Genomic DNA, 16,168 nt, shown 5'->3' with positions numbered 1-16,168 from the left:
TCTTTTTCAAGTTGTTGTTCAAGTTTCATATACAAATTTCCAAGTGAAATTGGCCCAAGGAGAATATCAATGTGCCTCCTGTTCAATCAGGCTGGACACTGGGCATTTCAATGGCCTTTAAAGAGACAATTTCCGGACTTTCAGGACCATCGAGTCAGGGGGCCTCAAAGGCCCAAAAGGACCCTTCCAAAAAACTGAAGTGGGACTGCCGACCTGTGCAGCGTGCTGACATAAAAGGGGCAGGTCCGAGGGGGGAGGGGAGAAAAAAACTGAAAAACGCAAGTGTTGACCTAACTAATCCTGCTTTAACCAGTTCTCCTTTTCAGCAGAAATCACTGGATGTGACCTTTACCGATCATGACATGAGTAGACCCAATCTAACCACTGAATGTCTCCAGGAGCCTTTCAGACTGCAGCTGACAGAGCCTGTGTACCTAGGTGACACCGATTGGCATTTAGGTTCAATGGATCTGCAGATACCAGGCTCTTGACAATGGATTGGCAGTAAGTATATTGTCCCTGGGGACACCAAGCACACCCAGCAAGATATCAAGATCTTTCCGGGTCTCATCTCATCAAACCCTAAACAGCTCGTTCTCTGGCTGCGCTGTGTCTGTCCACCCTTGTTTCTGCCTAAGGGGCAGATAATAGCTCAGGCAATTCCAGCACCAGACCCATTCCTTGAGAAAGACATCATGAGGTGCAGACACCCTGAGATTTACTCCACACAAGCCATTGGGAGGGACAAACCCAAAATCTGGTGTGAGGTCCGTCAGGGTGGGGAAGTCATAAACATTATAGGAGTTTTGGACACTAGGGCTGATGTAACGATCATACCAGAAAGGATGTGGTCCTCACATTGGGAGCTGCAAAACATGGCTGGGCACGTACAAGGTGTAGGGGGAATGCAATTGTCAAAACAATCAAAAAGTGTTGTGCGAACTAAGGGGCGAAACGGACAATTGGCTACACTACGTCCATTTGTTTTGGATTATTTGGAGCCCTTGTGGGGGAGAGACCTCATGGCCCAGTGGCAGGGGGGGTCACGATTGGCATCCCAGATGCCCCCCCAGTTTTTCAGACAGCAGTCACTGAGAAGTGCTCTACCCAGAAGCTCAATTGGAAAACTGATTCGCCAGTCTGGGTAGAGCAGTGGCTGCTCAGTAAAGAAAAATGTAAGGTGCTTCAGGAGCTAGTGGATGAACAGCTGGCTAAAGGCCACATTGTGGGAAACACGTCTCTGTGGAATTCCCCAGTCTTTGTTATCAAAAAGGCAAACAAAGACAACTGGCGGCTCCACCACGATCTCTGTCAAATTAATAATGTCATTGAAGACATGGGTTCTTTCCAGCCAAGGATGCCATCCCCAGCAATGCTCCCTCAAAATTGGAATTTGGCAATTATTGATATCAAAGATTGTTTTTTCCAGATTCCTCTGCACCCTGACGATGCCCCACATTTCGCCTTCTTGGCCCCTACCACCAACCGAGAAGCCCCAAGGAAAAGATACCACTGGAAATATCTTCCCCAGAGGACAAAAATCTCACCATTTATTTGCCAGTGGTACCTCTCTTCCTTGCTGTCCCCAGTGCATGCAGCTGCAGGAGAAGCCATCATCCTGCACTACATGGATGATGTGCTCGTGTGTCCCCCCAATGATGACTTACTGTCCTACGCACTTGACCTGACAATTGATTCTTTGGTTACTGCAGAGTTTGAGCTTCAGGAGGAAAAGATTCAAAGGATGCCGCCTTGGAAGTACCTGGGTCTGGAGATTGGTAAGCGGACCATTGTGCTGCAAAAATTAGCTGTTAAAAATAACATCAAGACCTTAGCAGATGTCCAGCAACTATGTGGGTCTTTGAATTGGGTAAGACCTTGGCTAGGTCTGACCACTGAGGACCTAGACCCCCTCTTCAACCTGTTAAAAGGGGAAGAGAAGCTTAGTTCTCCTAGGACCCTTACCCAAGAGGCATGGACAGCCCTAGAAAAGGTACAGGACTGTATGGCCACCAGACAGGCCAACAGGTGCAAATCAGACTTGCCATTTAAATTCATCATTTTAGGCAGACTGCCACACCTCCACGGGACAATCTTTCAATGGGAGAAAGTGTACAAATCAAAAAAGAACAAAGTCTGTAGGGATCTCCTCCTAATCATAGAGTGGGTTTTCCTCAGTCACCACCAGTCCAAAAGAATGACCAGGCCACAGGAACTGGTAGCAGAATTGATACAGAAAGCCAGGACTCAGATCCGGGAGTTAGCAGGATGTGATTTTGAGTGCATTCACATCCCAATTGAGGTAAACTCAGGCCAAATTACTAAGGCAATGTTGGAGCACCTACTTCATGAAAATGAAGCTTTGCAGTTTGCTCTGGAGAGTTACACAGGTCAAATTTCAATTCATTGGCCTGCCCACAAATTATTTGGAGAAAAAATCCAATTCAAATTGTTATTAAAAAGTGTTCAGAGCAGGAGGCCCCTAAAGGCTCTGTTTTTACAGATGCATCCGGAGCATCCCACAAGTCAGTAATAACTTGGAAAGATCCTCAAACTCAGCAGTGGGAGGAAGATATTGCCGAGGTGGAAGGATCACCTCAAGTAGCTGAGTTGGCTGCAGTTGTCAGAGCTTTTGAAAAGTTTCCTGAACCATTCAATTTGGTCACAGATTCGGCCTATGTAGCAGGTGTAGTATCCAGAGCTGAACAAACTGTACTTAGTGAGGTCTCCAATTCCGCACTTTTCAACTTGCTCTCAAAACTAGTAAATCTGATCTCACACCGAGAGCAACAATTTTATGTGATGCACATCAGATCACACACCGATTTACCAGGATTCATAGCCGAGGGCAACAGAAGGGCTGATGCTCTTGCTGCACCTGTGGAGATAGCCCCACTCCCAAACATCTCTGAACAAGTGAAGATCAGCCACCAGCTTTTTCACCAGAATGCACCAGGCCTAGTGCATCAGTTCCACCTAACTTGAGAACAGGCTCGGGCAATTGTGGCAATGTGCTCCTCGTGCCAGCAACACGCACTCCCAGCCCTGAATGCAGGAGTGAACCCCAGGGGATTGAACAGCTGTGAGGTATGGCAGACAGATGTGACATACATCATGTCCTTTGGCAGGCAAACGTATGTCCACATATCTGTGGACACCTTTTCTGGAGCTGTCTATGCCTCTGCCCACACAGGGGAGAAGTCTAGTGATGCCATGAAACACCTAGTACAGGCTTTCTCCTTCCTGGGCATCCCCAAATCAGTAAAAACTAATAATGGACCCACGTACACATCCAAGGAGTTCAGAAGCTTCCTGCAGCAATGGAGAGTAGAGCACAAAACAGGCATCCCCTACTCCCCGACAGGTCAGGCCATCATAGAAATGACCCACCAGAATCTCAAAAGGGTCCTCAGCCAACAACATCAGTCTCTAAAAATAGAAACACCCCAAATCCAGTTATCCAAAGCCTTGTTCACTCTGAATTTTTTTGAATTGCGCATGTAAGAATCTTAACCCACTGATCGTGTGCCACTTCAGAGAGAACTGCCAACTGCAGCTGAAAGCAAAGGCACCAGTAATGGTAAAGGATCCAGCGACCAGCGAAACAGAGGGTCCTCATGATCTGGTTACCTGGGGTCATGGGTACACCTGCATGTCCACTCCCTCAGGTCTCAACTGGGTGCCAGCCAAGTGCGTGAAACCTTTCATCCCTAAAAGTGCAAAGCCACCTGCAGAGGCCCCACAAGTGGTCAGCGCTGCCTGGAGAAGGAGAAAGTGCCGGACCTTCTCCCTCTAATTATCCTCTCTTTCCCCTAACAATGTTTTCTTCTGGACATTTTGTTTGCACTGGATGTCATCTTTTTTTGGTTTTCAGCTTTAGAGGTACTCAAGATCCAAACTCTGAGCACCTCCCACGGACTGAGCCTTCCTCCTCCTATTTTGATAAGAAAGGGGGAGCTGTTGCTGTGTGTTATTTGTTTTCATATTGCATTTAATTTTTATATTTGGTTTTATAATGGTTTGTTCTGTACTCCCCTGTTCTCCTGGAAAATGTTATATCCCGAGGATTGTCCCTGCCCCTCTTTTCCTTGCCCATCCTCCCACACTCCTCCCAGTCCCCTCTTACAGGCTTTGTCTGTCATTCAGCTGTTCCTCCCAGCTTCTGGAGAGTTTAGGTAAGGACATCGAATGATGGGGCAAGAGCCAAGAGGTTCCTCCCTTTATGTTCCCATTGGTTTCTTTAAATGTCCCTCCAACCCTGTTCCACTCCCACCTTATCCCTCACTGGGTGTTGGTTTGGCCCCTCCTTTAGCCCCTCCCCTGAATATAAGCCCAGAGCACAAGGTCAGCCAGGTGACTTAATTCGGGCCACAGTCTGGGGCCGAAGCCCAATCTGGATGGGACAAAGACTGAAATAAAGCCTTGGATTCACCCCTGGATCAAGTCTGACTCCTTTCCTCTGCCGCTAATGGGGTCTCTCTCTTGTGATAAGGGGAAAAGCCCTCCACCACCTCCCGGGTTTTTAGGACCCAGGGGAGTTTTTCTGTCTTGTCGCTGTCTCGAGCTAGCCTGGGCAGAACAGAGCCGGTAGCTCCTATAGAGACAAGCGACATTCAGGATCCAAACATCCCCTCCACCCCAAAATGAAAACCTCCCAGGGACCCATACCAATGTCTGGGGCTCGAACTTGGAAGCCATGAGCTCCAAACATGCTCTAAGAAAAATTGTTGTTTGGGGACCCCCGAGAGATTTGGGGTGAGCTCCTTCTCCCCACACACCTGAGGGATGTGGGGAAGCTGAGCCCCAGAGCCAGGAAGATGAGGCCCAACATGAAGCCCCTTAATCCCTGTCAGCATCTTGCTGCAGGAGGCATCTAGCAGCATCTCTGGGGGGTCTGTACAGGCCAGGACCCCCAAAACCTTTCACAGGCACCCCAAGCCACTCCAAGAACCCTCCCAGTTGCCCCCAGCCCACCCAGGACCCCCTGAAACCTCCTCCCAATCCCTTCTCTGCCTCCCCAGGACCCACCAAAGCTCTTCCCATCCCTCTCCCCCCAGATCCCACAACCCCCTCCCAGTTGCCGCCCACAGCCCAAGGACCCCCAAACCCTTTCCTAGTCCCTTCCCAGCCTCACCAGGACTCACCAAGACTCCTCCCAATCTCTTCCCAGCACAACCAACCTCATTTCAATCCCTACTTTCCCATCCCTGATCTTTTTCAAGCCCCTCCAGGCTCTCTCAGATCCCCCCCAGTTACACCCAGCACCCCCAAAGTCCCTCCCATTGTGCATCCAGAGCCTCGGAAACCCGTACTACTCCCCCCATCATCCTTCAAACCTATTCTCAGTCCTTCCTGAACCCAATGTCCCTCTTCCAGTCTAAATCAGGCTCAAATTCCCCCCCTCAGTTACTCCCAGCACACCCCAATCCCCCTCCCAGCCCCGCAATGCCTCCCCTGCTTCCCCAGCGCTGTGGGCGCCGGGCCCCAGTGCCGGCTCAGGGGCTGCTCCAGGCTGACGTGCTCCACCTGGCAGCTGGAGGTGACCCCACTCCGGAGGTGGGGTTTCCAGCAGCACCAGGAGCTGGTGGGTCTGTTCTCCGTTGGGGACTACGTCAGTGGCCACCTTGTGCCCTGAAGAGCTTCTGCTGGCCCTGTGGAACCACCTCACCTGAATCTCGGCAGGGTAGAAATCCATTATGTTGCAGAGCAGGAGGCTGGGGCCAGGCTGGGAGTTCGAGGGCCCCAGCAAGACAGACATGCTGGAGGGCACTGGAAGAGACGGGGTACACACTGGGATCAGCTGGGGAGGGCAGTGGGAGAGACAGGAGAGGGCAGTGGGAGAGACGGGAGAGGGCTGGTGTGGCACTGAGACAGACTGGGAGTGCACTGGGAGGACTGGGGAGCACTGAGAGTCGGCGGAGTGGAATGAGGAGCACTGAGAGAGAGGGTGGAGGTCTCGGAGTGAACTGAGAAGGACTGGGAATGGACTGGTAATGTACTGGGAATTAAAGGGACTGGGAAGTTGTTCGTGGACCCTGGGAGGGACTGTGGTAGAACTGCTATGGTCTAGGGCGGCGCTGAGAGGAACTGGGAGCCAGTTCCGTGCGAGGCACTCGGCGCTGCGGGTCTGGCTGGCAACCGATGTGTCATCAGAGTTCCGCGCTCTGATTGGCTGAGTCGCGGCAGTCCCACGCACGGCCGAGATGGACACGCGAGGGGCGTTGGGTGTGACTGGGATGGACTTGGAGAGCCACGGGAGCCACTGGAAGGGGCAAGAGGCCCCGAGGATGGGTGTAAGGAGGGCTGAGGGCTCTTGGGTGATTCCAGGGAGGTATTGAGGAGACATGGGCGGGCCCCTCTCGGTGCCCGGGAGGAGCGGGCATGGGCAGGAAAGTCCAGAAGCGTAGCGCCCGATGCCCATCCCCGCTGCCAAAACTGCCCGAGCCCTGCGTCGCTGCCTTCCCCCAAACGATTTCAGGGTTATGCCAGAGCCAGCAGCCAGCCCTTTGTCACGTGAGTCACCCGTGGGTGTTACCCCCTTCTGCTGTCGTCCTTCTGAGTGACAAATGGGACAAAAACTACCGGAGAAGCCCAAACCCCCACCAGTGTCCAGCTATAATGTGAGTTCATTCCACGGGCAGCAGCCCCCTTACACAGTTACAGTCCCCGGGGTCACTCTGCCACGGGGTCAGTCCTGCCAGGAAAGGTGGCTCCAACGGGGGCCTCTCTGGCCACGGGGCTCCCACGGGGTCACAGACTCCTTTCAGCCACCTCCCTGCTCCAGGGAGCTGCTCTAGGGGCTGTGGGAGATTTCTGCACCCCCAGGGGTCTCCAGAGGCTGTAGGGGAATCTCTGCATCCCCGTGGATCTCTGCATCCAGCACCTCCATCTTTGGAGGCACCATGGATTGGCTCTGACAGACACGGAAGATGCTTCCAGCAGCTTCTCTCAGAACCCACCCCACTACCAAAACAAGGCTGTGTGCAAACCCAATACATCCCCAAAATGGGGTCCCAGATATCCAGGAGCTCAGGTGCACCCCAAAATGGCCATCCAAGATGTCCAGGGTCTCAAGTGTGCCCAAAAATATGGCCCCAGGTGAGGGACTTGGCTGAGCGCTGCCTGAGGGCTGGGGCTGCAGCAAGGGGGACACCCTCCTCCAGCAGGGATGTCTCACAAACAGGGGACCCTCACAAGCCCCTGGGAACACCCAGGTTGGTCTGGCCCTGCCTGGATGCCAGAAGCACCAAAACCACTCTGTTCCCGCCCTCTGCAACTGCACAGGGAGAGGAAATACAAGGAAAGGCCCAGGAGGTGATAATATAATCAGGAGAGATCCTGCCCTGAGTACTGCTGTGGGCAAAACAGACACAGGCTGGGCACAGGGAGGGGGAATTTATTACCAACCAAATCACAGCAGGACAAAGACAAGGGAAAGAAATCTCTCCAGCACCTTTCCTCCACTCAACAGGGATAAACCCAGAACAGGGGTCACCAGGGCTCTGCCCAACAGGGGTCACTGGGGATCATCCAACGCCGATCCTTCCATGGGGGATGGAGCTGGAGCAGCGCACGAAGCTCTTCCCACTCTCGGGACACTCGTAGGGCCTCTCCCCTGTGTGGATGTGCTGATGGGTGATGAGTTTGGAATTCCACTTGAAGCTCTTCCCACATTCTCCACACTCATAGGGCCATTCCCCAGTGTGGATGTTCTGGTGTTCCCTCGGGTGGGAGCTGTAGATGAAGCTCTTTCCGCATTCCAAGCATTTGTGGGGCTTTTATTCCTCCTCTATGCAGCCGTGACATGGGAATGACAAATCCTGGTTGGGGGGGAGGGGTGAAACAATGGGAGGGCTCCTTGGGCTAGGGGCTCCTCGGGCTAGGGTCTCCTCCTGCCCAAATCCATCTCTATAACACAGCAGATGTTTTGCATCCATGAAAATCTCTAAAAAAATCAAGATTCAGCCCAAAACCACTCTCCCAGGTGTTCCCCATCTCTGATGTCTCTACTTTGGGGTTTCAGAGGTTTCCCTTCCCTGGGATGATGGCTCCAGGCCTTCCCCTCTCTCTGGGGTCCTGCTTAGGGATGATCCAGGGGCTTTTGGTGGCCCATGGAGTCCCTTCTCCCCTGATGATCTACTTTGAGATCCCAAGGATCCCAGGGATCCCTCCTCTCCAGGCTGCCAGAGGTCCCCTGGCTCCGGGATCACCCCTCTCTGCTCTCCCCACTCTGGGGGTCCCAGGGTTTCACCTCCTCTGCTCTTTGGGGGTCCCCAGGACCAATGTTCTCTCTGTGCTGATACTGGGCAATGGCCACGTGGACCCCCAAAGATCCCCCCCAAGGGGCTCAGCTTTGGGGTCCTGCAAGATCCAAACCTACACACACAGAGAAAAAAACCTCCCTGGGATGTCAGATGATATTTGGGGCTCAATTCCACAATATGTGATCCAAACACACCACAATTAAAAGATCCTCTCAGGCACACCCCTGGTAGATTTGGGATGAGCTCCCCTCCCTGCTCACCTGCAGGATGCTGTGGGGGCAGTGGTCCTCTGGCCAGGGGTGCTGCGGATACAGGGGGCCCTGCTCCTCCTGTTCCTGCTCCTCCTTTTCCTCTCTCCCTCCTCCTTATCCTGCTCCTCCTCCTTCCTAATCCCACCTCTTTCCCAGTGCCTGCCTTCTGTATATTTAGAGTGGAGAACTTTGCTTGTTTTTAGAAGTAGACCAAAGATCCCAGATGGACTGAACCTTGTTGGTTTTAGTCAGGAGCATCAGTGACTAAAGGTCATGTTTCCTTTGGTTTTGTCCCATCCTTGTGCCTCCTCAGTGTTTAGGCTGGGCTATGGGGTGTCCTTATTGCTGCATTTTCAGAGTTCCTCTTGGATCCTTTGGGCAATAGGCTGAGCCCTGGGAGGAGTCTTTGTGCTCCTTAGTGACACAGGAGAACCTTCCAGCCTGCTGTGATGTCACAGGAACATTGCCACATCCCTGTGGTGTTCCTGTTGCTTTGGGACACAGAGACCTCAGTGTCCAGAGGGCTCTGGGTGCCTCCTTGTTGCTGGAGGATCCTCCTGCCCGAGTTACTCTCAGCAGCCAGCCCACCCCTGGTGGGCATCCTTCTGTGCTTGCAGGGGTACAGTCTGCAGACGTGTGCAGTGCAGCCAAAATGATCCAGCACATGGTTGCTGCAGCTTGCACTCTGTACTCTGTGGCTTATTCAGGGTATTTTTTAACCCACTTGGCACGTAAGTTGAGGTTTTCCTTCGGTGCAGCATCTGTGGCTTTGGGCTTGCTGTGTGCTTTCTGTTCTTCCTCTGGAACTGAGTTGAACTAATAACCAAATTGCCATGAGGACACCATTGGTTTGGGAGAGCTCCTGCCAGCAGCTGCAGCTGAAAAAGAGGGCAGTGGGGTGTGCACAGCATTTGCAGTGAGGCCTGGGGGGGTCTCCCCATCTCTCAAGGGGAGAATCTGTGGCAGCAGACCCACTCTGTGAGTGGATTCAGCATCTGAGGTTTTGGCAGTCTGGAACTCCCTCCGTTTGCTGGTCCAACCAAAAACTGACACAGCTCAGTATTTTGTGCTAATCTCTTGCTTGCTGTGTGAAGGGACTGTGGCTCCTGGAGGGATGCTGTGAAAGCAAAATGCTCTCTCAGGGTTGGCTTGCTCTGTGTAATTTCCCACCACAGGCAGCTTTTTTCCTAACAGCATCCGGTTCATATTCCCTCTCCCACTGCAGGGCACCTCATGCGTGGATCCCAAGCAGCTCCTCCTTCGGTGAGTGGGAAAGGAACCTTTGGTATTCACAATTGTGCAGCAAGTTGTGAGCTCAGCGTGTGGCTACCGAGTCCACCATCTGGGAGGCTGAAGGAAAGTTCCTGTCAGAGTCTCTGCAGCAACAGCAGCAGCAGCAGCTAAGGGATCCCCAGCAGTTTTTTCCTTTTCTGTTGAAGAGCTTTAAAAGAGCTGCAGGTCTGGTTTTGCAGGCAGATTGGCTTTTTGCCCCGGTGGAATATCAAATTCCCAACAATAAGTGGCAATGTCAGCTTTAGCCCATTGCTAGTTTGAACAACTCGGAACCTTATTTCTGCTTAGTGCAGCTGGATGTGTAGCTGAGGATAAATAAGGTGATAACTGAAATAGAACTTCCTGTCACTCACGCCACCATCTGTCCACAGGGCACAAAGGCTGCATCAGCACCTCCTCTGACTCCCTCTGCTTCCAAAGGGGAGGCCAAAGAGGAGGAAGACAGCAGTGAACTTCCTGCTGTTCTGGGGGACGATGGTGAACTTCCCTCTGTACCGGGAGATGATGGTGAACTTCCTACTGTTCTGGGGGACAGTGGTGACCTTCCCTCTGTGACAGAAGATGGCAGTGAACTTCCCGCTGTTCTGGGAGGCAAGGGCGAACATCCCGTGGTTTGGGAATATGATGGCAAGGCTCCCGCGGTGTGGGACAAGGACAGTGGACATCTCCTGGCATGGGACGAGGATGGTGGAGGTCGCTTGACATTGGACGAGAATGACCAAGCTCCCATGGTGTGGGACAAGGATGACGGACATCTCCTGGCATGGGATGTCAACAGAGGACATCCTGTGCCTTGGGAAGAGGAGAGTGAACATCTCCCAGCATGGGAAGTGGACAGTGAACGTCGTGTGGCTTGGAAAGATGACGGTGAACCTGCAGCATTCTGGGAAAAGAATGGAGAACCTGCAGCATTTTGGGAAGAGGATGGAGAACATCCCTCTGCTTGGGAAGAGGACACTGAACCTCCCTCTGCTATGGGATCCTGGGCTGAACATTCTGACAGCAGCACAGCTCTGCAACCAGAGGGGAGAGAGGAGTGGTGCCTGATGCAGCTGAGTACGTCTGCTCTGTTTCTGTGTGCCAGAGCAGGGTGCCGTGTGTGTGTCTCAGCATCAGCTGCAGCCAGTGTTGCTCTGCAGCTGAATGGCACAGAGTCATCTATTGTCCTTCCCCAGAGCTGAAACCAAGGGGCCCTAGGGAGTGGGGCTGCATTCTGGCAAGGTGGGGTCTCCATCTGGGAGGAGTGTCTTCCATGTGTTTTCTTTCAGGGAACATCGTGAGCGTGGGGGAGCCTGCCGAGAAATACCTGGAACTGGAGCAGATTGGCCAAGGGTAAGTGCAAGGCAGTTTCTTCTGCACAAGCAGGGCCCAGGTATTCTGCTGGTGCAGGATCAAGTGAGGAGTCAGGAGAGCTCCAACCACAGGGGTACAATCCTGCTGTCTCTCAGTCCTGATCAGAATTGATAACTGTGGTCAGAAAGCACCATCAAAGGCCCCTGATGTGGCAGTGTCTTGCCTGCAGCAAGGAGCAGGACCCAGAAGATCTGTCTCTGGAATGGGATTGCCTAAAACAGCAACTCACCATCTGGTGACTGTCAGAAAACAGTTCTCAAGAAAATTCCTTTCAAATATTATGCTTTAAAAAAATATCCACTGGTCAGGATTATCAACATAATGGTTTACAAATAGAAACCAGAGATGAACTAATAAGTGCTCTTCTCAACACAGGTAGTAGACCACATACATTCAGTAACAGACACAGAGCTGCTGCGCTCGAGGGGAAAATGCATCACCTGCCTGATGGCAGGGCTCTTGTGGATCCTGCAGGTCTTAGGCAGGAAATGCAAAAGGATGAAATACATTCTTTTCCAGTTCTCTTGACACCCACGACCCATCCTAGGTGTTGAACTAAAGGAATTCAGCATGGACTTTTGGGACTTGCTCCAGCCTTTTTCCTTTATGTTGGGTCTCAGTTTTCTCTTGCACACCTTGCATGGCAGAGGGCTGGTGGCTGCTGTGTTGTTGTTTGAAGGGTTGATGCACCCAGGTTATTTTGTGAATGCTGCAGGCAGCAGAGATCTCCTATTTGAGCTGGCTTTCAATCCCAAGGCCTAAAGTGCTGCTTCTTTCTTCTCTGCTGTTTTGTCTCCAGGGCTTTTGGAACCGTTTATAAAGGACTCGACAGGGCCACTGGAGGAGAGGTCAGTGTCAACACACCCAGCACATCTGGCAGCTCTTGAGGGCTTTCCCCTCTGCTGGGAGCTGTGGCTGGAGCTTTGGGGGCCCAGCAGAGCTTTCCTGCACAGGCTGCGCCTCTGAAGGCAGAGCAGTGTCAGCCTGCAGAGCACAGCTGGGACAGACTTGGTCCTTCTGAAGTGCCCAAAGGAATGCAAGGAGGGCAGCGGTGTCTGTCAGAGCAGGACATGCTGGCTTGGTCTTCATATCTAAAACCATGAATGCATCAGCTGGTGGAGACTGCCCAAATTTACCTTCATCCCAGCCTCGGACAGGAACACTGTTTAGCAGATTTTCCATGCTGAGTTTCATCTTCAAAGGGTACCTCAAGGCCTAATTAGGGAGAGATCCTGCTCGGGCTCAGTTTGGGGTTTTAGTCCTACTGCAGCTGTTCACAGAGAGAGAGGGAGAGCAATGAGAAGATGGATGTGCAGAGCAAAGCTCTCTCCTAAACCCTGCAGGTGTGTTTGAGTCTGGTGTCAGTGACAGCCTGTGACAGGGATCACCTGAGCAAGGGATGTGTGTGCTTGCTTTGTTGTGCAATCCCAAACAGAACAGTTGCTTTTGAAATCACCCATACAAGTGCTAAAGGGCTCCCAGCTATTTTGCTCTGTTTTCACAGAACCAGAATTACCTCCTGTTTGCAAAATGTGTTTGAATAATAGTAAGAATGTTGAGGCCATTTGAGAAGACTGCAGGTGCAGAGAATGCTGTTAGAGCTTTGAGGCTGACAGCTGAGGGACCATTTCTGCAGAGCTCACAAGGCCCAGTATCTCTGGCCATGTGTCCTGTCAGCAGCCCCCAGCGAGCAGAGGAATGGGCTGTGGGAATGGCACTTGCTGAGCCCTGGTGTCCCATCCCAAGGCAGTTTGGCACAGCCCGGCTCCGTCACCCCAAAAAGACTCGCTCCGTGTTTGCTGTGGCCTCCTGCCACAGACTCCTCCAGTTAAAGGTCTGCAATGTCCCTTCAGGTGGCCATGAAGAAAATGAGTCTGAGAGAGAAGAACAGGGAACGAGCTGTGAATGAGATTCTGGTCCTGAAGGACAAGAAGAACCCCAACATTATCAACTCTTTGGACAGGTGAGTGCTTCAGGTCTCATCCTGTGCATGGGCCCTGCATTAATCTTTCCTGGCATCTGTAGTCTGTAGCCTGTTTTGAAAAAGCCTGACCTGGCCATATCTTCCCAAAAGAGCAGCCTGGCAGTCCACTCCCTCCATGTGCTTTTGTTGCTTTGGTTTGGTTTTTTCTTGAAGTTGACCCTATTTTCAGTGTCTTACAACAAGTGCTGATAATCCATGGCAGAAATTATTTCCTTGGCTTCTTCTTCCCAGTTCTTTTCCATTGCTGAAGATGCCAGGAAGACCAGGTTCTTGTTTCCAGAAATGCCTCATTTGCCCAATTTTCAACGACCTTGCCTGTTTCTGAAGAGACTTTCTGCAAGGTTTTCCAAACAGTTGACCACTTTTGCCCCAGCCGCTGCACTGCCTCCTTCCCTGGATAACTCTGAAAGTTGTGTTGCATTGTTCTGGAAGGAATGGTGGAACTGATGAGTTCAGATGCTGAAGCACCTGAGGACAAGTGTTGTGGTTCCACATTGATCTGGGCTGTTGCTAAACTGCATTTTTCACATGCTTGCCATCTAAGTCCTCTCCTTTTTCACAGGTGTCTCCTTTTCCTTTAGACTTTGCAGATTCCAAGGCCTGTGCACCCTGGCAGGAATGTCTCTCCATCTGATTCTGTCCTCATTGACAAGTGATCTGGAAACAAAACTCCCCTCGAGCCTTTTCCATGGGGGAAATGAGCAGTGCACATTCATCTCCATGCCATTGTTTTCCTCTTCCAGCTTCCTTGTTGATGGAGATCTATGGCTGGTGATGGAATACATGGATGGAGGAACTTTGCAGGACGTTGTCAGACAGACACGCATGGCTGAAGGAGAGATGGCAGCTGTCAGCCAGGAGGTGAGGGATCCTGCTTGTGCCTCCCATGGCTTGGTGTCTAGGTTTGAAAAGACAGGTATCTGCTAGGGAGAGGCGGGGCCCCTCTAGCCATGGGGAATTCCAATCCCTTCCCTCCAAGTTGTTATAATTTGGAAGATTAAAAAGGCTTTTTCAGTCAGAGCTATGGGTAAAGGAATAACAGTCCTTTACTAGTAAACGTAACAGGACAAACAAAAAACAACAGCAATAATAATAATAATAATAATAATAATAATAATGATAATAATAATAATAATAAACAGAACCGAGGACTTCAAGGGGCTTTGTCTCACAAGTCCCAGGCAGTCTGATCTCTTGGGACCCCGAGAGCACCAAGACAAAACGGTGGAAAAACTCCGGGGCTGATGACTGGAAACGCTCGGTTGTCCCAGCAGGCAGGCGGGTGTCCCGGCAGGCAAAGTAAGCAGTGCTGAAGAAGCCATGACGGCTGGACGGGGCTGACCCAGCTCCAGCAGGGCAGGCGAGGGGCTCCGAATTCCTGGGCACTCTGGCAGATGATAGAATTCCCAGGACCAAACCCTCTATTAACACTGGACTCCTCATGCAGCCAGCAGTCACCCGACCATCCTCTCTGAGACCAAGGGCAGAAGAGCACACCCTCAGCTTCCGGAGCCCCCACGCCTTTTCCTCCCCCTCAAACTAAGTGATCTACTACCTTTTGTGTGGGTCAAGTACCATTTAAGTATTTGTCAGTACCCTTGTCAGTATTTAGTCTCTTAGCAACTTAGGGGGGGAAAAATTCCATAGGAAAACTTAACCCCCAACACTTGGACATGATGGTCCTTCCAAACAGGCCGTGAGAACAGGAGTGGCTCCATGCTCAGGGCTTTGTTTCTGTGTTGTTTTTATGAGCTGGAGAAGAAAGAACCTCTGAAGTGAATGGCCTGCCAGTATCACTGAACTTCTACTCTGTTCTTGTCTTCCCTGCTGCTGTAGTAATCTCTGTCTTTTCTTGATTTGCGGTTCTGAGCTTTGCCTTGAACCATTTGCCTGGAGCTTGTCTGCATTGCACTCCTGGTCTGCCAAAGCAAAGTTGCTGCTGGAAGAATTCTAAACTCTCCTTTCTTGTGTGATATATTCTGGCCGCTGATTTTTACCCTTATGTTTATTCTCTCTCTCAGTGTCTGCAGGGCCTGGATTTCCTCCATTCAAACCAGGTGATCCACAGAGATCTGAAGAGCTCCAACATCCTTCTGGGAATGGATGGCTCTGTCAAGCTGGGTGGGTGTTCCTGGACAGGCACGGCACTCCTGGGGTGCGGGTGTGGGGCTGCTTCCCAGTGATGGGCAGAGCCCCACAAGTGCTGCTGGTGGCACTGCCCAGCCCCTGATGCCAGCTGAGAGTGATTGCCCCTGCAGAGAGCTCAGGAGAGAAGCAGGGTGTCAGGAGTGGCTTTGCTCTGGGTATGGTCCTACCAGAGGGGTGGGAGTTGGAATCTCAGGCTTCAAGGGAATCAGTAAAAGCTACTGCATGAAAGCTAAGGGTTTCTTTAAGGATCCAGTTCAATCTTTACTGGGCTACAGCCCTGAGGACTTTTCCCGCTACTTCCAGCTACAGGACTTCACTACTGCATTCTCAGACTGGGGGTGTGGAATCTTTGTGCTTGGATTCTTCATTCCAGCTGCCTTTGACAGTGTTTGTTTCTGTCCTCAGCTGATTTTGGCCTCTCTGCTCAGCTCAGCCCTGAGCAGGACCAGTGCAGCTCCATGGTGGGCACTGCTCACTGGATGGCCCCAGAAGTTGTGACCAGTTCTCCTTATGGCCCCAAGGCGGACATCTGGTCTTTTGGCATTGTGACCATAGAGATGGTGGAAGGAGAACCGCCTTACTTCAAGCAAACGGGGGCCATGGTAAGAGACAAATTCTCCAATGTTTGCAGAGGCCTGTGAGCACAGGCGACCCTGCACTGGGAGGCGCAGCTGGAGGTTTCTGCACATCTGGAAGGGAATTCCCAGAGGACTCAAGCCTGAACACAAATATTCTGCAGCAACAATTTGCACTGGGATTTAAGTTGTTACAGCTCTTCTCTCTGTGAGGATGATACGAAAACATGAAGCCAGTGTATCAGCTCTAATGTTACCTTGCAAAAAAAACCCCAAACCAACCCCAAAACATACACCCAA

The 16,168-nt window shown here is 51.7% G+C and overlaps 1 protein-coding gene across 1 annotated transcript in view; it reads left to right on the top strand.

Annotated features, from left to right (window-relative positions):
* Positions 1 to 16,168, top strand: part of LOC120764542 (serine/threonine-protein kinase PAK 3-like) — a 56,813-nt gene that overhangs the window by 17,775 nt on the left and 22,870 nt on the right. The window contains 8 exon segments of the mRNA XM_040088525.1: positions 10,180 to 10,315; positions 10,370 to 10,903; positions 11,077 to 11,140; positions 11,961 to 12,009; positions 13,015 to 13,124; positions 13,889 to 14,006; positions 15,167 to 15,266; positions 15,699 to 15,895. Coding sequence (XP_039944459.1) covers positions 10,180 to 10,315; positions 10,370 to 10,903; positions 11,077 to 11,140; positions 11,961 to 12,009; positions 13,015 to 13,124; positions 13,889 to 14,006; positions 15,167 to 15,266; positions 15,699 to 15,895 — 1,308 coding nt within the window.

Source organism: Hirundo rustica, chromosome 31, assembly GCF_015227805.2.
Source record: "Hirundo rustica isolate bHirRus1 chromosome 31, bHirRus1.pri.v3, whole genome shotgun sequence".
Lineage (NCBI taxonomy): Eukaryota > Metazoa > Chordata > Aves > Passeriformes > Hirundinidae > Hirundo > Hirundo rustica.
Note: the sequence above shows the minus strand (reverse complement) of the source record. Positions and strands in the feature narration are given on the sequence as shown.